Source organism: Dermochelys coriacea, chromosome 6 (assembly GCF_009764565.3).
Source record: "Dermochelys coriacea isolate rDerCor1 chromosome 6, rDerCor1.pri.v4, whole genome shotgun sequence".
Lineage (NCBI taxonomy): Eukaryota > Metazoa > Chordata > Testudines > Dermochelyidae > Dermochelys > Dermochelys coriacea.
Genome location: NC_050073.1, coordinates 3,526,864 through 3,549,516, shown reverse-complemented (window position 1 = coordinate 3,549,516; position 22,653 = coordinate 3,526,864). Strand labels below are relative to the sequence as shown.

Below are 22,653 nucleotides of genomic sequence, written 5' to 3'. Positions count from 1 at the left end.
AGAGGTGGGCGGGGGGGGGGGGATCTTATATTATTCCGGGGAGATTTTTTGAAAACAAATCTTCCATTTTCTGTATCATTTTTTAAATTTTGTTTCTTCTAAGTGCTGGAAATCTGTTTTCACTTTCAAGCACAATCACTTCTACGTCCCTGCCTGATCTTGCTGGAAGGAGTTCTGCAGTTTGTTAGCTTTGCCGCTGATTTCCCCTCATTGCTACTTGGCCTGTGGAATGAGGGCCAAACTTTATGCTGGTTCAAACATGCACAGCTCCACAGAACTTCACTGGAACAGCACCAATTTACCCCAGCAGAGAAACTGGCCCACAGTTTCTTTTGTTTCAAAATCTAGGGCCAGATTCTCAGCTGATGTCATTCCGCATAGCTCCACGGAGCTACACCACTTTATACCCACTGAAGATGACTCCTAATTGCTTATTAATTGGTCCTTGCCAGGGCTTAAATTCAGGCAGAGCCCACCAAATATTGTCAAACACACAGGAGCCCCAATCTGAGAATTTAAGTCCTGGTCTGTGCACAACAACTCAGTCCAAGTGCACCATGACTCAGACTGAAAAAGAGCGGAGGAATGTTAGGGGGCCACGCAGCAGGGCCGGGGCCAGTTGCTAAGGGGGTGCAGGGAGAGAGCACCATGCTTCCAGTTCCTCTCCGCCCCCAGCCTTGCTCCTCCTTGAACCCCGTTGAGCCCCCCCCATAAGTCCTGCTCCGCCTCCAGACCTGGGCCAGCCCCCATGTGGGGGATGGGGAAGGAGTGTCACGCTTCCAGCCCAGCTCTGCTCCCAGACCTAGCTCCACTCTGCCCCATCCCCAGTTCTGCCCCCAGCCCCGCCTTCATCACCCCAAGCTCTGCTGCTGCTGAACCCTAGGCTGCGCAGTAATGGAGGCGAGGTGGGGACCGATTTCTTTACTGCTAAGGGGGCGGGGGCGCAAATGGAAACATTTGTGCACCACTGCATTAGACGCTCTCTGTCCTGAGCTCTCTCCTGCTTATGTACAGGAAACTAGCTAGAAAAAGGACCTTTATCCTGTCTAAGTGGAAGTGTCTCCATTTCTCTCTGGATCGCTCTCTGCTTCTCTGCCGTGGTCTCTCATTGTGTGTGTACGTTTGTGTGTCTCTCTTTCAATGTCTGTCCCTCCTAGTCTAGGTCTCTCTCTTGGGGAGGGAGCAGGCAGGGCTCAGAAGGGGGGACTCTCCCCTAGCAGTCAGTGCTGACCCCACTGCCCCTGTGAGGTGCTAGAGAACAATGTGGGTGACTCAGACACTCACTGACTATCCCTCTCTCTCCTGCAAGATCTGGGGGCAAGGGGCAGAAACCAGGACCATCCAGTGGTGCCATAAGAGGAGAAGGTGAGTCCCTAAGCACCTGAGGGCTCTTTTGCACTCCCCAGGCAGTCCGAGGGGTGTTCAGAAGTGTGGTCTCTCTGCAGAGCAACCTGACCCTCCTGCAGTCTGCCCCCTCCCAACCAGAGTTACCTCCCAGCTCCTGGGACCAACCTTCCCCCCTAGTTGATCACCACCAAGCCATCCAGAGCCCAGCTGTGCCTCCACCAGCCACTTTGTGCATTGGTTCTCAACCTTTTCTTACCCAGGGACCCCTAAACTTAAATAGACAAACCTACAGACCCTGTGGCAACTTCAGTGGGGGGGAGGACAGGTGGGGTCACATGCCTTCCTCCCAGATTTCTGCTTTCCATTTAGCCCTGTTCCCTGAAGTGCTGATGTGGCAGGGCAGAGCAGTGATGTGCCTCCTTGGCTAGCTGCTGCCTGCTCATGAAATCAGCAGCTGTGAGGCAGCCCCTTCTGATGGCAGGGGGAGATCACTCTTCTGCAGGAACACTGCAATTTTCGGTTGTGCCCCCCAACCCAGTCAGGCTAGGCAGCCCACTGAGGTGAGTCAAGAGGACCTTTTCTTTCCCCATTTCTGTACCCTATTAGAATCCTAGAATATCAGGGTTGGAAGGGACCTCAGGAGGTCATCTAGTCCAACCCCCTGCTCAAAGCAGGACCAATCCCCAATTTTTGCCCTAGATACCTAAATGGCCCCCCCTCACAACTCTGGGTTTAGCAGGCCAGTGCTCAAACCACTGAGCTATCCCTTCCCCCTTGTAATTCAAGTACCTTGGCAGCAGGGTACAGACTAACATGTCAGGCGCTGTGTCTGGTAAGCGTACACCACTGAGACTAAAAGTCCTGCTGTACAGAACTGCAGTGCGCCCCACAATGCTGCAGAAGAATAGGCAGTAAAGAGACGGCAGGTTCAATGCCTAAAGGTGTTCACGATGAGACGTCTTTGCACTCTAAAATGAGGTCTACAAAGAGACAGATTTTGAATTGAAAGCATTGGGATAGAAGTAGACGTTTGTGATGTGGCAGACAAAATCCAGAAAGCTTCACTGGTTCGGACACATACAGAGGATGAAGAGGACCTGATGAAGCTAACACCGAGGAGAGGATTCTATTAGAATTCATTGAGGACAAATGTGGACAAGGATGATCCACTGGATATAGTGTACTTGGAAAAAGAAAAGGAGTACTTGTGGCACCTTAGAGACTAACAAATTTATTAGAGCATAAGCTTTCGTGAGCTACAGCTCACTTCATCGGATGAGCTGTAGCTCACGAAAGCTTATGCTCTAATAAATTTGTTAGTCTCTAAGGTGCCGCAAGTACTCCTTTTCTTTTTGCGAATACAGACTAACACGGCTGCTACTCTGAAACCTGTCAGTGTACTTGGACTTTCAGAAGGACTCTTTGATAGAGTCTGTGATGTTGCACTCCATATATTTTATGGAAATATGCTTATGAATGTGAATATGATGTCACTGGAATATGCTTTATGCAAAAGGTCTCTTGTATGGGGTCATTAGAAATCTTGTAATCTACAAAGTGTGTTCATCCAATTTGTTTGCAGGGATTAGTTCTATGTCTGGAGTTAGGAGAATAAGATATAAACCTGTAGCACTGATGTAGACATTTTAAGTGGAAGCCATTAAGGGTGCTTCAGACATCAATGACCTGTGAATGGCTCTGTTTACTTGCAAGCCTCCCTGTGTACAGGAGGGTCTGCCCAGGAGGAATGGAGACTAGAGGTTTCAGAGACATGTGACCATGTCACATGACACTGGAATCCATCTTAATCCTTGTACTTTTCCATGGAGGAGGCAGGGGTGGGGACAAGCACAGACAAAAGTTTCCTGCCTTGTGCTAAAGATATCAAAGGGGGTGGAGCAGGACAAAGGGGACTGCCGGGCATGAGAAAACCGCTGCTTATTACCTGAGATGTCTGCTGGAACTAACAAGGACTGTACCAGGGGAAAGGATTGGGCCCAGACTAGGAAACAGTCCAGTCTGTGAAAGAAGCTTATTGGAACATCTTTGAGGATGAGATATTACCTGTGATCAGTTTCTTAATGTATTAGGCGGAGACTTGTGAATTTGTTTTATTTTGCTTTTGTGACTTACTTTGTTCTGTCTGTTATTACTTGAAACCACTTAAATCCTACTTTTTGTACTTAATAAAATCACGTTTATTTATTAATAAACCCAGAGTCAGTGATTAATACCTGGGGGAGCAAACAGCTGTGCATATCTCCCTATCAGTGTCATAGAAGGCAGACAGTTTATGAATTTACCATATATAAGCATTATACAGAGTAAAACAGATTTATTTGGGATTCAGGCTCCCAGAAAGGCTGAACACTGGGTGCTGGGAAAGTCCCTGTTAACTGAGAAACCCCTGGGCTGAGTGAATCTCATTTTCAGTGAACTTCAGAGAGGCATGGCCCAACCTCTGTGTCTGTGCTGGAACTGACTGAAAGATCTAACTCAGCAAGACAGGAATGGAGGGGCGCATGTTTTGGCAGGAAAGTTGTTCTCAGTGGTATCCCAGCACATCGAGTGACAGTCTCAAGGGGAGTCTCTGTGACCAAACCCGTCACAGGGTCCCTCACTAAAGGCTCATAAATTAAGTAAACAGTCATGGGATAAGAAGGAAAGTCCTCCCATGGATCAGTAACATGTTAAAAGATAGGTTTCAGAGCAGCAGCCGTGTTAGTCTGTATTCGCAAAAAAGAAAAGGAGTACTTGTGGCACCTTAGAGACTAACAAATTTATTAGAGCATAAGCTTTCATGAGCTACAGCTCACTTCATCGGATTTTGTTCCACCAAATGCATCCGATGAAGTGAGCTGTAGCTTACGAAAGCTTATGCTCTAATAAATTTGTTAGTCTCTAAGGTGCCACAAGTACTCCTTTTCTTTATGTTAAAAGATAGGAACAAAGGGTAGGAATGAAGGTCAGTTTTCACAGTGGAGAGAGCTAAGGACCAGGGTCCCAAAAGTATCTGTACTGGGATCAGTGCTGTTCAACATATTCATAAATGATCTGGAAAAAGGGGTAAACAGTGAGGGAGCAAAATTTGCAGACAATACAAAATTACTCAAGATACTTAAGTCCAAACCTGACTACGAAGAGATACAAAGTTACAAACTAAACTGGTGACTGGGCAACAAAATGAAAAATGAAATTCAATTTGATAAATGCAAAGTAATGGAAAACAGATACAAAATGATGGGGTCTAAATTAGCTGTTACCACTCAAGAAAAAGATCTTGGAGTCATTGTGGATAGTTCTCTGAAAACATCCACTCAATCTGCAGTGGCAGTCAAAAAAGCTAACAGAACGTTAGGAACAATTAGGAAAGGGATTGATGATAAGACAGAAGATATCACAATGCCACTATATAAATCCATGGTATGCCACACTTTGAATATTGCATGCAGTTCAGTTGCCCCATCTCAAAAGATGTATATATAAATTGGAAAAAGTAAAGAGAAAGGCAACTAAAATGATTAGGGATGTGGAATAACTTCCATACAAAGAGAAGTCTGGAACTAATTTGCAAACTTGACACTATCAGACTGGGTCTGAATAGAGACTGGGAGTGGCTGGCTCACTACAAAAAGTAATTTCCCCCCTTTTTGGTATTCACACTTTCTCTTCAATTGTTGGGAGTGGGCCACATCCACCCTGATTGAATTGGCCTCGTTAGCACTGGTCCTCCACTTGCTAAGGTAACTCCCATCTTTTCATGTGATAGTATATTTATACCTGCCTACTGTAATTTCCACTCCATGCATCTGATGAAGTGGGTTTCAGCCCACAAAAGCTTATACCCAAATACATTTGTTAGTCTTTAAGGTGCCACAGGATTCCTGGTTGTTTTTGCTGATACAGACTCACACAGCTACCCCTCTGAAACCAGTCACCATACAAAGAGAGATTTAAAGGACTGAGCCTGTTCATCTTAGAAATTTGACAACTAAGGGGGGATGTGCTAGAGATCTGCAAAATCATGAGTGGTGTGGAAAAAATGAATAGGGAAGTGCTATTTTCTCCATCTCGTTACACAAGAACCAGGGGTCACCTAATGACATTAATAGGCAGCAAGTTTAAAAGAAACAGAAAAAAGTATTTCTTCACACAACACACAGTCAGTCTGTGGAACTCATTGCCAGGGGATGTTGTGAAGGCCAGAAGTATAACCGGATTAAAAAAAGAGTGAAGTTGATGGAGTATAGGTCCATCAATGGCCATTAGCCAAGATGGTCAGGAACACAACCGCATGTCTGCATGTCCCTAAACCTCTGACTGTCAGAAGCCGGAACAGGATAACGGGATGGATCACAGGATAATTGTTCATTCCCTCTGATGCATTTGGCACTGGCCACTATCAGAAGGCAGTATACTGGGCTAGATGAACCGTTGGTCTGACCCAGGCTGGTCATTCTTATGAAAGAAAAGCTGAAGAAGCAATGGATGGATTTAATCAAAGAAGATGGTAAGCAGGTTGACCTTAGTGCTGCCTCTCACAGACAAAGATGGTGGATGCTTGCATGACTTTGACCCCAGATGGTGGATAAGGGGAATAAGAATAGAATAGAATAGAATTAGGGTTCTACTAGAATAGAACAGAATAGAATCACAAGAGGCAAGACAGAATTTAATAGAGGAAGGAATTTTCAGACTGTTTGAAATAATTTGTTGCCGACTGTTTTTGTTAATCCCTATTTAACTCCAACGCCTAATAAACAGTTGACAGAAAGGAAGTCTTTGTTAAAGATTCAAACACCCACTCTCACAGCACACATTCACGAAGCTCACCCACGTTTCACCAGCACAAAGAATGATTGCATGGGAGGAAAACAAGTTACATTTGGGATGTGTTAGATGGAATATTTTCCCTTGTAGGAGGAGGAGATGGGAGCATCAGAGAAGATTCCACTGCAGACCAAGGAAGAAAGGACACATGCAAGTTATGTCCAACAGAGGAGGTATCTGACTATTTATCTCCATCCCTAGATTCATCCACATCCATCCGCCCCTAATCTCTGCCTATCCATCTATCCATTACTCCTTCTATATAATCCCCACAGTCCTTCTGGCCGTGCTGCTAATCACCTGCCCCCCCAAACTAGGATGTCTCGGGAACACCCCAGAGGAGTGACTGACCATGGGGCTGGAATCCAGCTGATCACAGAGTCCCCCCTGCCAGCCACTCTGCCAGGGTCCCAGGCCATGGAAATAGCCCCAAGCAAACATTTGGCCACAGCTGCCCAGTTACCTCGTTCTCCAGTGGGAAATCCCCAGTGGAGCTGCGTTAACACCTGTTCCTGTGTTAGGATCCTCCAGAAGAAATATGCCCTGAGACTGTTAGGGAACCCAGCTGGGAATGAGCAGACATACAGGTGAGAGCAGGGCTGGGAGTTTGGTGTCAACCCCTCTGCAGCCGTCCGTGTCTGGGAGCCCAAGCCAGCTCCTATCACACATGTGCAGCATCCCATGGGCATGGGCTCCATGTAAATAAATACAGCCAGTACAATAGACTGAGCAAAGCACTACAGAGTGTGTAGATGAGGGTGCTCCTGCATTGGAGACGACCTGACTAGTTTACTGGGACAGAAACTTCAGGTCATATTGCCAGCCCATAACACAGGGCTGTACCCACCCAGACAGTGCCAGGGTGGGGTTGAGAGCCTTCACTTGTTACAGGAGGGAACTCTGAATTCTCCTAATGACTCTCAGAGGGGAGTGAGGTCCAGCAAGTTAGTGGGAGTGGAATTGGGGGTGTGGGGGAGAGTCAGAACACCAGGGTTCAATCCTTGGCTCTGGAAGAGCAGTGGAGTCTAGTAGTCAGAGCAAGAGGGCTGGGGGACATACAAAGCTCTGACACTGATTAGCTGTGTGGCTTTGGTGACAAGTCATTTCCCCACTCTGTGCCTCAGTTTCCCATCTTCAAAATGGGGATAATTTTACTTCCCTACCAGGATTTATGATCTTAGTTTGTTAACAGCTATAAAGCCCTTAAATCCTTTAATGGCGGGTGCTAGGCAGGGGAGAGGGGTATTACTAATTTCACCCATTTCCCTTTCAATTAGAAAGTCTAGGATAAATAGACGTGATGCCCCCTGTTTTGAGTTAGATCAGGAGCTGGACGGGGTCCATCTAGCACTGTTTATCTCTGTTCTGCCCTCTCCCGTTCTCCCTGTGCCGTGCAGGGTTCACCTCCCTGGGGCAGGCTCCTTCCGTTGCTCTGAAACCAAACTGGGGTTTGAGGTGATGGCAGCTGTGACCGTCCAATACAGGTACAACTCCTGGTCTGAGCATCTGAGAGAAAGGAGCACCCATGAATGGTCAGTGGCCAGCCCTTTGTTCAACATCCAGGCAGAACCAGCCATGGCCGTGGCAGCCGTACACCTCCCGCATTTCCTGTGCCTTGCAGGAAAGAATTACATGGGGCTACATTGTAAAATAGTTTTCTTCAGATGAAGCCTATTTTATCCTGCAGCTGTGACACCAGCTAATGGACTAGAAACATTTATAAAATAAGATCTTTCCAAAATATCATATTTAATTTAAAAGGTTATTAACAGGGGGCAGAGTTAAGGGTGATTGGCAGCTGGTCACTCAGACTGTGTGTGACCATTTAATGGCCTGTGTGGATGAATGGGGTGTTAAAGCTGGTGTCAAGACTGTGTGTCACATTAGCTTGTGATTCCATAGATTTATGTTTGGGTGGATTTGCGGAGTGTCTTTAATGGTGAACGGCATTTTGAACAGCATGTAATCACAATAATTCTCTGTATCCACTGACAGGGGGACAGGCTGACATCTCCCAGATGCAAATCGCGCATTTCACGGACTGGGAGTTGACCCTGGAAGAGCCAACGGGGGTGAGGCCGTCCCATGCTGTGCTGGAGAACCCCAGCTTCTCCTTGTATGGACTTATTTTTATCTGTTCTGGATTCCTGCCAATTCCAGTCTACTCCCTGGTGCTGATCTACCAGGCACTCTGGGCTGCAGACACAACCCTCCACATCTACCTGATCCCCAATGACCGCTCGCTAGAAAAAGTAAAGGAGAACCTTGAACAGCACTGAGGTGAGTCATGCTCACCAGCCACCATGGAGCAGAGAGAAGGGGAAATCTCAGGGCAGGGGACTGTTGTGAGATAAGTGAGCCTCCAGTGCAGGGTGAGGCCGGAGTACAATCTGATGTGGTAATTCTGCATTGGAACGGTCACAGCCTGTTCAGAGTGCAGGGCCGTTCACCTCCTAAACCAACTCAGTGCCTTAGCCTCATTCATAGGATATTACGGTTGGAAGGGACCCCAGGAGGTCATCTAGTCCAACCCGCTGTTCAAAGCAGGGGCAATCCCCAGTTTTTGCCCCATATCCCTAAATGGCCCCCTCAAGGATTGTACTCACAACCCTGGGTTTAGCAGGCCAATGCTCAAACCACTGAGCTATTCCTACCTGCTCATTAGGTTAAAGAATCTTTCTCCTGGTATTAATCCCTCCCTCAATATCTATGAGTCCCTGAGCGTTCATGCCTCAGAAGTGTTTTTCTTTAACCCCTTTATATTCCCTTTGCGAGCCTTTATATTCTGATTTTGTCTGGCAGCCCCCTCCTTCCATTTCTAGGAGAAAGTTCTTTTTTCATCCCTAGATCAGTGAATGTAAAAACACCAAAAGAAAACACGGATAATGACGTGACTGTACAATGGGTCCCATTAATCCCCCGGACTTGTAAAATCACAGGTCGACTCGGCCGAGGCCCCGCTCCTGCAAACACTGCTGCATGTGCTTTACACCTGTGAATGGTGCCCTTGAAACTGCTAATGGCAGTAATACTCAGCATGTGTGTAAGCATTTAGCAGGATTGGGGCCTCAGTTGCATGGAGACATAAGGGCAAAGACTGTCCCAGAGCCAGAAAATCCCACATGTCCCACAGGTCCTCTCCTTTACAGGAACTCAGTATCATTCAGTGGCAGTCACCCGGCAGGGCACAGGGCTCTCTAAGCTTCTGGGGCCACATTTTTAGGGTATTTAGGTGTTGTGCCCAGAGATCTCAAATTTAAGAAACCTACTGTGGAAGGAGAAAAGGAGGACTTGTGGCACCTTAGAGACTAACAAATTTATTTGAGCATAAGCTTTCGTGAGCTACAGCTCACTTCATCGGATGATACTGTGGAAGGGTTGCAGCCCATCACTGTGCAGGGCGCTGTACAGCCGCTTTTCGCATCCTAAATCAACTCAATGCTTTGGCTGTTTGGGCTCCTTGTTCGCTCCCCCAGTCCACACTTGTTTCTTCCCCACCCCTCTGTTGACAGTCGATGGGAATCAAGGCTTCTGAGTGCCTAAATCCCTTTTGAAAATGAGGGCTAGGCCCCTAAATCATGGCAAGGCTGAGCAGAACAACGCCTAAATGCCATTACACCTCTGGGCCTTGTGCCAGAGTCCCGGAGTTCAGTCACCTCCTCTCTCAGGGCTGCCGGGCAACGAGAACTGGGACTGCCAAGAGGATCTAACCTGAACATTTTTTCTTTTGTCCTGGGGGGAAAATTTGATTTGTTTGGAAAACACAATCAACCATGTGGTTTTTTTTCTTCCTTCTTTGGCAACTGGAAACCATTTGGCTGAACAAAATGCAGTTTTCTGACCCAAAATAATCAATTTTTTTTAAACAAAGCAGGTGTGTTTTATGACATTTTTCATATAGTTGAAAACCCATTTTCTGTCAAAAATAGCCGCTGCTGAGGGAATCAGCTCTCAACTGGTCTGGTGCCTTCTTCTGTCAGTTACTCCAGCTGTGACCCTGACCCCTCACAACTCAGGGTGCTCCCTCTTCATGACTCGACCCTCTGGCCAAGTCACTATATTGTTCTCCCCTTTGGGGTAACCAAGTCTCTCTAGACCAGCTGTCCGGCCGGCATCTCCAACACTCCTGTGCCACTCCTCAGAGGGTGGTAGGGGAACCTAGCCCCACCCTCTAGGCCCACTCAGGACCCTACAACCCAGAGGCACCAACTTTCTAATGTGCCGGGGAGGGGGGGTGCTCAACCCACACTCAGGCCCCAGCCCCACTCCACCCCCACTCCATTTTGCCCCCTCCCCCCAAGCACACCCCACCCTTGCTCCTCCCCCTCCCTCCCCCCAATACCTCTAGCATGCCGCGGAACAGCTGATCATATTGGGCAGGAGGGGGAGGCACTGATCGGCAGGGCTGCCAGACCCGGAGCACCCATGGAGTCGGCACCTATGCTATAACCAATAGCAATGCTCTGCACAGTCTTACCCCTTGCTGCTGTTTCCCTGGGCTTCTTCTGAGCTAGCCCTCTCAGGTTTCCTCCCCACACAACTCCTCTGGGATTGACTCTTCTTCCAGGGCTAGAACCCTGGGGCTCATTCTCCCTCTTGGGTTTTTTCCTCCCCTCCTCTCTGCAGATTCTCTCTCTGCAGCCCCTTTCTGCTACAAATGTCCTGGCTGTATAATGCACCCTACTCCTACCCAGCTGGGCTTCTTGTTCAGTTAGGCCTGGCTCTCCCTCCAGGTGCAGTTGGGGATCCTAACCAGCCCCTCAGGCCACAGGGGGAACTGATGGTTCTTGAATTTTTTCAGGCAATCGAAGAACATGAGAAGCACCGGCCATTTTTTGTGGACAAATCTCCTCAAACCAATGAGCCCCTCTACTTTGGCACTGATTATACTGCGTCCTGCTCTTCAGAGGCAGAAATAACACCCAAAGTAGGTGACATGACAAAGGCTGTGTCTTCACTCGAAATGCTGCAGTGGCGCAGCTGTAGCACTTCAGTGCAGATACTCACTGCAGTGTTGGGAGACTACTTAATCCACCTCCCCGAGATGTGTTAGGTAGGTCAATGGAGGAATTCTTCTGTCAACCTAGCACTGCCCAGATGGGAGTTAGTTCATCGTAACTACATTGCTCAGGGGCGTAGATTTTTCACACCCTGAGTGACGCAGCTGGCTTGAGGTAGCTTCTTAGCATAGACCTGGCCTTATTTATTCTGAGCTTCATAAAACATTTGCCCAGCTAGGAACTCCCTAGCTCCAGGTGTGATCTAATTAACCACAAAATATAGTATTGGCAAATGTGAGCCCTGTCCGACACTCTCAGCACATCCACCCAATTGATCCCAAATGGTCTCCCTTCTGCAAATAACCACTGAGTGGCAGCCTAAGGAGAGAGATCCCAGCTGAAAGAGCCAGGACCAAACAATCTTTGGACAAACACAGATGGAAAAGGGCACAGCTGAGTGGCTGTGAAACTCCAATGAGCCACCCCAGAGGCAGCTGCATTTCAGTGCTGAGTGAGTGATCCCTGCTCATTTGGGATTAAAGCTCTAAATGCAGTGATAGATATTAATAATTCATAAACACCTCATTAAGACAGTAAAGCTGTCCTGGGGGGTCCGGCTGGCTCACTGATTAGGACCCATGTGCGTCATTCATTCCTATTCTACTGGCTCGGGTGGGGTCACCCCTGACGTAACTCCTTGTCTCTACCTCAGAAACTGATATTTTCCTATACAAACCGTGAGAATCACCAGCCCTACATTGAAGTCTACATCGAAGAGATGAAGAGGAGTGTGCAGCTCAGCATGGCAGAGAGTGCGTCTGCCGAACCTCGCTGGGAGGCCACATTGAGACCAGGTGGGACACGATTCTTCTAGGGTAAAGCTACATAAAACCCTCTCAGAGTTCCTGGTAATAAGGTTCAAAGCCCAGCCAGAGCATTTCATGAGGAGTGGATTGAACCAGCTGCCACCCAACTCTCTGGCCAGTGATGATCCAGAGCCTAAGTGTCTCTTTTGTGGGCTTTTATTACCAGCCCACAAAGCACTAGGGCAGGGCAGGCTGATCCTGATTTTATGAAGGGCTCTCAGGATGCCTGAAACCTTTGTAAGATTAGGGGGCTTTGCTAACCAGAAACTTTAGCCCTGTGGAGTGCTACAGCCCTCCAGGACTGAAGCAAGTTCCTGCAGAGGGAAGCTGCAAATGGAGCTGAGTGACTATTCGATAAGTTTGGTGACCGAACAAACAAACAAACATGGGTTTATTTTGAATTTTTCCCCCCGTTTTTTTTTTAAACCAGAAACAAGTTGCCAAACTCAACCTGCAGTCACAAATCATTTCAGAGACCCAAAGAGTGCATTGCCCAGTGACATTTCTATTCAGCAGAAATGGTTTTGCCCAGCTGCTGTTGCAAGGGAGATGCACTCCTGGGGGGGTTAGGTGCTTTGTAGAGCTCGGCAGCTCCAAATGGTGGAAGCTGGAAACTTTCTGTGGTGCTGAGAGTTCTGCAGGAGCAGAGCTTGAGGGTGAGTCTACGCTGCAAACGCTACATCGGCTGTAGCACTTTGGTGAAGATGATCTGAGCTAATGGGAGAGAGCTCTCCCCTCAGCTTAGTTACTCCACCGCACCGAGAGGCGGTAGCTATGTCCATGGGAGAAGCTCTCCCACCGACACAGTACTGTCTACACAGGGGGTTGAGGTCAGTATAACTACATTGCTCAGGGATGTGGATTTTTCATACCTCTGAGCAACATAGTTATACCAAGTGTGTAGTGTAGACTTGGCCTTAGTCAGTGCAAATGAGGGATGTGAAGGGAGGGATGTCCAGAAAAATCGGGGCTGCCCTGCATCGTATTGCCTGAACAGCTGTCTTTGGGAATGGCCCTGGGAAACATCAGTATACAGGATGCCGGGATGCAGGGAGCTCTGTATGTCTCTCAAGAGCGAGCCATGCAAATCATGGAAAGAATTGTCTAACCACACTTCACTGGAGACTTTAACAAAGCCCTTTGAGGCAGAGGCTGTCTTTTTGTTTGTACAGCACCTAGCACAATGGAGTCCTGGTCCCTAACCAGACTCCTAGGCACTACCATAATACATCTAATAAAGAGTTATCACAATTTAGATAATTAATAATAAAATTTTTGATCATATGCTACAATTTGGTATCCATTAAGGTATTACTATAGTTGCGGTACAATGGGTTTCACATGTCATTACGAAAACAACATCCTATGGGGCTGAGTGGTGGTAAAGGCAACCATCAGAAGTAGTGTTTGCAGGACCATCAGAAATCAGTGGGGACACTTAAGTATTCACCTGTGGTCCTGACAGCAGGAACAGTTGAGACTGTTTTATGGTTGTTGCATTTAGTTTTGGTTGTTGTTTTCTTGAAAAAGTCGTAAGAAAAAAGATTTTAAAAATGAGCAAGCATAACAGGCACTCATTTGATGCCAGATCAGTGTGTGTGTTTTTACATTTCCACTATTGGGTATTCTGTGGGATGAGGAGAGACCCAGTGCAGCTGTCCATCTGAGATCCATGCTGGATCAGCCCAGGGGCCTGTCAAGTTCAGTATCTGAGTACAGTCATTGAGAACAGCTAGTAAGAGATGCTTCAGAGGCAGGTGCCAAAGAGGTGAAATCTGAATAAGTCATTAACTGTTGTGTTCTCTCAGCAATAAAGATAATCACACTGTCATGTGACTGGCCTAACCAATTATACCTGAATAGGCCCTGTGTAGTAACTGGAGCCGCATTAACTTTTTACTGTGATGTTTCTGTTCATTTCATCCTTTTCCCCCCTCTTCCAGGGGATGTTAAACATGATGCATCAGCAGCAGAGCACTGCACAGGTCAGTTCTCCTTCAAGTGATTGTGCACGTGTATATTCCACTGCTTGCCGCCCATGGTGAGAGTTGGAGCTTCCCACAGCACGTGCTTCAGTTAGCCAGCACTTCAAAATTCCTGTTGTGTATATAGTTATAGACTGGAGTATTTCATGTATATATTGCAGTGTTGCGGTAGCCGTGTTGGTACCAGTGTATGAGAGACACAAGGGGAGTGATAAAAGTTTTTACCTCAGCCTCCTTGTCTCTTTAGCGTGTACAGTTGTTATAGCAGTCGTTTGCGGACCCCTAAAAAGCTTTGAAGGGAGGTGCAGACCCCTTTGGACATCTATTGTCTGTATCTATAGTTGAATTCTGTTCAGTCAGTTTTCAAGCGAAGTGTCTCGCGGACCCCTTAGTCATAGTCCGCAGGCCCCTCGGGGTCCATGGACCACAGGTTGAGAACCACTGGGTTTGTGTGCTGCTACGGGTGCTCTCTCCTTAGACAGAGCTGACCCCAATTCCCCAGTGTGGTGCTAGAGTACTTTGCTACAGAGAGGCGGTGGAGGGTTCAGTAGGGGGCGCTCGCCCCGCGCTGTTAGTGTTGACGCCAAACCCCATCATGGCACTAGGGGGCGCTGTGCTGCAGGGAGCAATGTGGGTGATTCACTCAGGACAACTGTCTCCTTTGTGTCAGTGCTGACCCCAGTGCTAATGGGGGTGCCGTAGGGAAGGGGGGGCTCAGTAGGATGTGCCCTCCACTTGCAGTCACTGCTGACCTCACTGCTCCAGCATGGCATGAGCGGGTGTTGCACTATGGGGAGCAGAGTGCTGTCACCTTGTATCAGTACTGATCCCTAATGCCTAACACAGAGCGAGAAGGCACTGAACCAAAGCTTTGATTACTTGTGGCCTTTAACCCCACCCCACCTTCCAGGCACTTTGCGTAAGTTGGGATGTAAATTTTGGGGTCCCGGCAAAACCCTAACTCAGGTGACTGCAGTCTACTTTTCCTAAATACCCCCTGCCATTTAAAATGCCAACAGACCCCAGCCCAGAAGCAGCTGCTTTTCAGCACTGGGTGAGAGATTCTTGTGCAGCATGGCTTTGTAGCTGTCAAGCAGTTGATGTGCCTCATCCCAGATGCATATGCAACTGTAATCCACTTAGTGTGGTGCTCTCTTCCCCTCTAGTGGTGGCTGGGCTGCAGATGGAGGCTAATAAATCTGTTATAACCTTAGCTAAGAGCTGGGTTTTTCCGCTCAGGTAGCAGAGGTCAGGACCGGCTCTAGGCACCAGCAAAACAAGCAGGTGCTTGGGGCGGCACATTTCTCGGAGCGGCATTCTGGCGCCGGCCATGCCGCCCTTAGAAATGTGCCCCCGCCACCCCAGCTCGCCTCCGTTCCACCTCTGCCTGCTCCCCTGAGCGCACCGCCACCGCTCCGCTTCTCCCTCCTCCCTCCCAGGCTTGCCGTGCGCGAAACAGCTGTTTGGCACGGCAAGCCTGGGAGGGAGGGAGGAGAAGCCGAGCGGCAGCACGCTCGGGGGAGGCGGCGGTGGTGGAGCGAAGGTGAGCTGGGGCGGGGAACGGTTCCTCTAACACCTGTCCATTACTTCCTGCGCTCCCCCCCCTCACACCCTCGCTCACCTCCGCTCCGCCTGCTTCCCCGAACGCGCGGCCTCTCCCTCGCCTGAGCGGCAGCATGTTCAGGTGAGCTAGGGTGGGGGGTTGCGGGGGGTGGGGGAGCCGCAGGAAGCAATGGGGAGGGGGGAAGGGGCGGAGTCGGGGCGGAGCGGCATAAAAAAAAAAACAAGGGCGGCCAAAAATTTTTTTGCTTGGGGTGGCAAAAATCCTAGAGCCGGCCCTGGCAGGGACTCACGCTTTAAGGTCAGGAAGCCCCAGAGTCATGCCCTGCTACCACCCAAGGGAATGGCATTACAAGTGATGGCCCTCCTTTGCAGGACAGCTATGTTGTGTGGCTGTTAACCCGTTGCCATGCCTCACCCTGGCCAGCTGTGTTTCAGTAAAGGTTGGAATTATGAAACAGTACATTTGCAAATAATTATTCATTACATGTGTGTGTGTGGTCTACCCAGAGCAACATTTTGTCGACCGACACAGAGAGCAGCTGATTCAACATACCGCCCATGTGGAGCCCATCCTGGACATGCTCTATGGGAATGTTCTGGATGACGAGCAATATGAGATTGTTAGATCCAGGAGCACCAGCCAGAAGAAAATGCAGAAGCTGTATCAGCTAATGCCAAGCTGGAGTACAGAGTTCAAGGACCTGTTCTATGAGGCACTGAAAACCAAGAATAGGTTCCTCATTGAAGCTCTTGAGAGAAGTTAAGGCAGCCAAGAAGTTATGTTCCCTGTAAACATTCAAGCATGCAACCCTAGCTCCAGTTTCCACATGGCTTTCTGGTAGGATGGTGCTTTCATCCCTTTGCTAACATTGCTCCAGGGTAAGAGACCTCTTGCCAGAGCTCCCTTTGGTGGAATGGGTAAGCCTGTTATATGATGCACCAGTGAGGTGGTCATTCAGGAATGTCTACATTGCAATTAAACACCTGTGGCTGGCCCATGTCAGCTGACTGAGGCTCGCAGGGCTCAGGAGCTGGGAGGGTCCCAGAGCTTCAGGTTCCAGCCTGAGCCCAAATGTTTACACTGCAATTAAACAGCCCCTTATCCCAAGCCCTGCAAACCTGAGTCAGCTGACATGGGCCAACCATAAGTTTAACTGCAGCGTAGTTGCATTTTAAAGCCATGGTTCTCAACCTTTCCAGACTACTGGACCCCTTTCAGGAATCTGATTTGTCTCACATACCCCAAGTTTCACCTCATTTAACAACTACTTGCTTACAAAAAATCAGACCTAAAAATACAAGTGTCACATCACACTAGTACGTCCTCATTTTTACCATATACATATAAAATAAATTGATTGGAATATATTGTACTTACATTTCAGTGTGATACTTGAGCCTGTATTTCACTTGTGAACTTTGAAGCCAGAGTCCTGCCACCCGGGGCTGAAGCATGTAACTTAGCTTTGCAGGGGCCCCTGTGGCATGATGCCCCAGGCATTTGCCCTGCTTGGCACCTCCTGATGCTGGGCCTGCACTTCCGGCCTCCCTAAACCCAACCTGCACCCCCGGTGGGGTTCATGACCCCCAGGTTGAGAAACACTGATCTAAAGGAGTTGAGTATCTCCTGGAAGACCTCTGCATACCCCCAGTGGTACACGTTCCCCTGGTTGAGAACTATTGCTCTCATGAAAATAAGTGAAGTACTTGATGGTTAGGATACCAGCTGAGCCCTTCGCCCTGCAGAGAATGGAGCAGAGATAGAGGGTGCTTAAAGGTGGCACAGGGATGTTTGCCAGGCTATGAAATGGGGTACTGCTCAGCAGCCCTAACAGCCAGTGCCGCACAGTGCTGAAATGCATCCACTTCTGGGGTGCAGCACGGTAGCTGATTAACAGATGCACAGCAATGCTGTACAGGGATCACTCATCTATGCCTGAAATGCAGCTGCCTCTGCGGGTGGGTTATATGCCCTGGTTTTATGAGACCGTGACACTGTAGTGAAACCAACACCTCACAACAAATGGTGTGAGGCTATGTGGATAATGGGGGAGTTGTACTCTAGCACAGTGGTGCGCAAACTGCAGGGCACACCTCCCTAGGGGGGCACGGAGGAACATGTGGGCAGATGAGTAGTGACACCGGGTGGCTTCTGCCACCTCCATCCCCAATCATCTCAGCAGGCCACCCAGCCTGGGGTCAGTGTGCTGCGCCAATTTCCGCCCCCAGCAGCCTCCGCCCCTAGCACTGGCTCTGCTGCAGACACCTTCGCCAACCCTGGGCCCTGCCCTAGCAGGGCAGCCTGGTTGCAACGTAGAAGCAGCCCGTGGCTGAGGAAGCTGCGCACCTCTGCTCTAGTATCTAGAACTGCTGGGACTCCAGCCAGCGTCCCAGCCATCATACACCTCCACACGTTCCTTTAGCGCCCACCCCTGCATCTCACCACAGACACTTCGGCTGTGGCTACACTACAGAGCTTGCAGCTGCGCCACTGTAGCACGGCTAGTGTAGATGCTGTAAGTGGACAGGAGTTAGCGGCAGTAGCTTCTCCTGCCAACATAGCACTGTCCACACCGGCACTTAGGTCAGTGCAACTTACATCGCTCGGGGAGGTGGTTTATTCACACCCCTGAGAGACATAACTTATACAGACGTAAGCTGCGGTGTGTATAGAACATCGGTCTTTTTCCACAAGAAGATCTCATTCAAATATCTACCTAAAGGATCGCTGTGCTGGACCAAATTCAACCTCAGAATTCCTGCCAAGGCTCTGACTTCGTCTTACCACCTTCCTCACCAGCTGCCAAGAATTCAGGGGCCTGTTTTCTTGGCAAGGTGGTTTTGTTTGGGGGAAAGGATTAGAATCATATGTAAGGGGACTGTTGCCCCCTTACTAACATTCAGTGGGGGTGTTTTGGTTGGCTAGCTCCCAGTACTAAAAGAGGGAAGGGTCGATGGGGAATCAGGACCCTGAGACTGACAGTCCCCAGGAACAATGGGGAGAGGCCAATGCTCCAGGTCAGCCTGAATAACAGGGCGGGCAGACTAATCAGGGAGTCAGGAGGCCAAGGAGGTCCCGTGCTCCGTGTGAGCTGGAATTGCCTGGGTCAGACAGAGTGGGGCTGAGCTAAGGAGGAAAGCAGGGGCCCAAGCTGAGCTGGGGAGCAGAGCTGTGCCAGATCCAGAGGGACAGCCCAGAGAGAGCAGACTTGCCCTGGGAGCAGAGCTGCAGCCCCAAAGCCAGAGGCACAGCCCAGAGAGAGCAGACTTGCCCTGGGAGCGGAGCTGCAGCAACCAGAGGCCAGAGGGGCCAGAGAAGCAGCCGGAAGCAGGTCAGTGCTGGGAGCAGAGTCACAGAAGCAGCCTGCAGAGCAGACCTGACCCGGAGCAGAGCTGCAGCAACCAGAGGCAGAGGGGCCAGAGAAGCAGCCCAGGGAGCTGGAGGCAGAGCAGCAGCAGCAGCAGTGCAGAGACCGAGTGGCGCAGCTGGGGCTGGAGGAGTCTGGAGCTGGGTGCGGTGAGCATCTGAGGAGACCGAGGGGGGACCCTGGGCAGCAGGCCCAGCACAGGGAGATGCCTCAGCCAAGAGGCTCTGCAGGCCAGGTGTGGATCGTAACCCTGACAGGGCGGGGGGCAACACTGGAAGAAGGGTCCTACCACTTAGACCCTGAGGGCGTGTGGCCACCACCAGAGCAAGTGTCCAACCCACGGCATCCCTGCAGCACATCCGGGCCTGAGAAGGAGCCTGGGACTTGCAAGGAACAGACTGTGAACTGCCCTGACGTTCCAGAGACACTGTTTGTGATGTTCCCTGCCACCGAGCAGGGTGATGTGTTTCCTTTAACCTTTCCCATTGTTCCTTATTCTTTTTAAAATGAATTGTTGATTAAATAACTTGCATTTGCTTTAACTTGTATGTAATGGTCAGTGGGTGAGAGAAGTGCCCAGTGCAGAGAGAGGACCCAGGAGTGGGGACACCCTAGCCCCTGTCCTAGGTGACCGCAGCAGGGTTGGTGGTCGAGCCCCCCAGGAATCCTGGGCCAGCCTTGTTGGGGTTACGAGGACTCTGCCGACAGGAGAGTGGAAGGGGAGAGCCCTCAAGGGCAGGGAGGCCACTGGGTAAAGGAAGTGAGAGTGAGGACTCAGATCCTTCGCTAGCCCACTTCACCGGGGTATGCAGAAGCCAGGAAAGTTCCCCACAAGAGCGGGACTATTCCCCCGCTTACACATAGGACTGGAAGAGACCTCGAGAGGTCATCTACTGCACTCATGGCAGGATTAAGTATTATCTAGACCTTCCCTGGCAGCCCTGGTTTCCAGGAAGTCACTTGCTTTACAGAGCATTGGTTCTCAGTGCAGCCCTGCCTTGTGGCTAGGGGAGGAGACAGGGGAGGAGACACAGGAAGAGGAAAAAGGAGAGTTTCAAAGCTGCGTTGGCTGCCACTGCAATACGAATGAGCGCGCGGGACCGGCTGGAGAATGTCCTGGAGGAGCTGGAAGAGATGGACTTCAAAAAGTTCAAGGTGAAGCTGAACCAGGCCCAGCCGCCTTCAGGCTGCAGCAACATCCCACGGGGTCGGCTGGAGCGGGCAGACTATCTAGACGTTTGCAGCCTGATGATCAGCTACTACCTGGAGACGGGGGCCATACGGATGGCCAAGCAGGTGCTGGAGGACATCAACCAGAGGCACTTGGCTGCCAGGCTGGAGGGGGTATAAGAGGTGAGGGGATCTGACTCCGGATTGGGCCCACAACAAGCCGTTATTTCTGCCCACCTCTGGCTCATCAAGGGCTTTGTTGCTTTCGATTTCTGGGAGGGAGGAAGAAGACCTCAAGAGGGCGATGCTGTCAAGCAGATCCCTGCTCCAGGGACCATCTCTGCTAAAAGCAGGGTAACTGGCTGGGTTCGCAAAAAGAAAAGGAGTACTTGTGGCACCTTAGAGACTAACAAATTTATTTGAGCATAAGCTTTCGTGAGCTACAGCTCACTTCATGGGATGCGATGAAGTGAGCTGTAGCTCACAAAAGCTTATGCTCAAATAACTTTGTTAGTCTCTAAGGTGCCACAAGTACTCCTTTTCTTTTTGCGAATAGAGACTAACATGGCTGCTACTCTGAAACCTGGCTGGGTTCTGAGAATCTTTTCCCAATAGGGGGTGCCGGCTCCTATCCAATCTCAGATCAGGGGTATTGGCTGGCTTAGCAGGAAATGGGATATTGGGTCTTTGCCCTTAGGGGTTGCCAGTTCCTATCCAGCCCCTGATCGGGGGACTGGCTGGTTACGGGGGTTGGGGAATGAGATACGGGGCTTTTTCCCTTTAGGGGGTGTCAATTCTGATCCTGCCCCAGGGCAGGGGGAATATGTGGCTATGGGTGTTGGGGAATAGGATACCGGGGTATTTCCCCTCAAGGTGGTACAAGTTCCAAGCCAGCCCGTTGTTAGTTCTGAAAGTTATTCGCAGGTGAAGTTTTGGAAATGGTGAGAAAATGCTTAGGTTGTCCTAGTTCAAGCTTCTAGTGCCACGGTAGTCAATAGGTGGACCATGGGCCAAATCTGGACCGCCAGATGCTTTTGAATGGACCCCCAAAAAATTTATTTTCTTACCCACTCTTGAGGACCATACTCCTTTAGTGTTAAAGGCTGGTTGCTTCTGCAGGTGTTTGTGTGATGAGATTTAAAATCAAGGCCTTGATCACCCATGGCCAGACAAAAATCCTGTAACACTTTTTTGAAAGCCCAGGCTCCCAGTCAGATCCCAGCTCAGGAATTTTCATTCTGACTTCTTAAACTCTTCCTGCAGTTACCCCGAAATATAGGCTTCTCCTTCACTTCTTTCCTATAGCACTGCCATGTGGCTGTTAAACGGTTTCACTCCAGAAATGGCTGTATTTCAGCACTGCATGAGCAATCCCTGTGTAGCGTTGCTGTGTACTTGGTATACAGCTGCATGTCCCACCCCAGAGGTGGCTGCATTTCAGTACAGTTCCCTAACTTTTGGCTCCTAAAAAGCTCATGCTTCAGGGTTTCAAATGGTCTCCTCAAGGGTCATGAAGGGACATTCCCCCGCACCCCATCCCAATGTATTCTGGAGTTGTTGTTTTTTTATCTCCTTCCTCTGAAGCATCAGGGATGGCCAAGGCTGGAGATGGAAAATGGAATGGGGAGGGCCCAGGGTCTGGGGTAAAATCAAGCATTCTCTCTCTCAGGTGCTTGGCTGGCTGGTTCTTGCTCTAATGCTCAGAGTCTAACTGATCACCATAGAGAAAGTTGGGAAGGAATTTACCCCCAGGACAGACTGGCAGGGACCTTGGGGGAAGTTTCACCTTCCTCTGCAGTGTGTGAGTACAAGTGACTTGCCAGGATTATCATAGAATTGTAGGACTGGAAGAGAACTCAAGAGGTCTAGACCCCTGCACTCAAGGCAGGACTAAGTATTATCTAGACCATCCCTGACCGGTATTTGTCTAACCTGCTCTTAAAAACCTCCAACGATGGAGATTCCTCCCTACGCCGTTTATTCCAGTGCTTAACTACCCTGACAGTTAGGAAGCTTTTCCTAATGTCTAACCGAAACCTCCCTTGCTGCAGTTTAAGTCATTGCCTCTTGTCCTAACCTCAGATGTTAAGGAGAACAATTTTTCTCTCTCCTCCTTGTAACAACATTTTATGTACTTAAAAACAGTTATTGTGTGTTCCCCCCCCCCCCCGCCTCAGTCTTCTCCTCTCCAGACTAAACAAACCCAATTTTTTTCAATTTTCATAGCTCATGTTTTAGACCTTTAATCATTTTTGTCACTCTTCACTAGACTTTCTCCAATTTGTCCACATCTCTCCTGAAATGTGGCACCCAGAACTGGACACAATACTCCAGCTGAGGCCTGATCAGCACGGAGTAGAGTGGAAGAATTACTTCTCGTGTCTAGCTTACAACTCTCCTGCTAATACATCCCAGAATTATGGTTTTTGTTGTTGTTTTTTCCAACAATGTTACACTGTTGACTTGTTTGCTTGCGATCCACTATGACCCCCTGTGACGAAGCGGGACTGTTCTTAATGTTTCC

At 49.3% G+C, this 22,653-nt stretch overlaps 1 protein-coding gene across 1 annotated transcript; it reads left to right on the top strand.

Moving 5' to 3' along the window:
- The first annotated feature begins 19,949 nt into the window (after positions 1-19,949).
- LOC119856572 (pyrin-like) lies at positions 19,950-20,312 on the top strand. Its single transcript, XM_043517343.1, has one exon. It carries the CDS (start codon positions 20,046-20,048, stop codon positions 20,307-20,309), a length of 264 nt encoding a protein of 87 aa, XP_043373278.1. The 5' UTR covers positions 19,950-20,045; the 3' UTR covers positions 20,310-20,312.
- Positions 20,313-22,653: the final 2,341 nt, after the last annotated feature.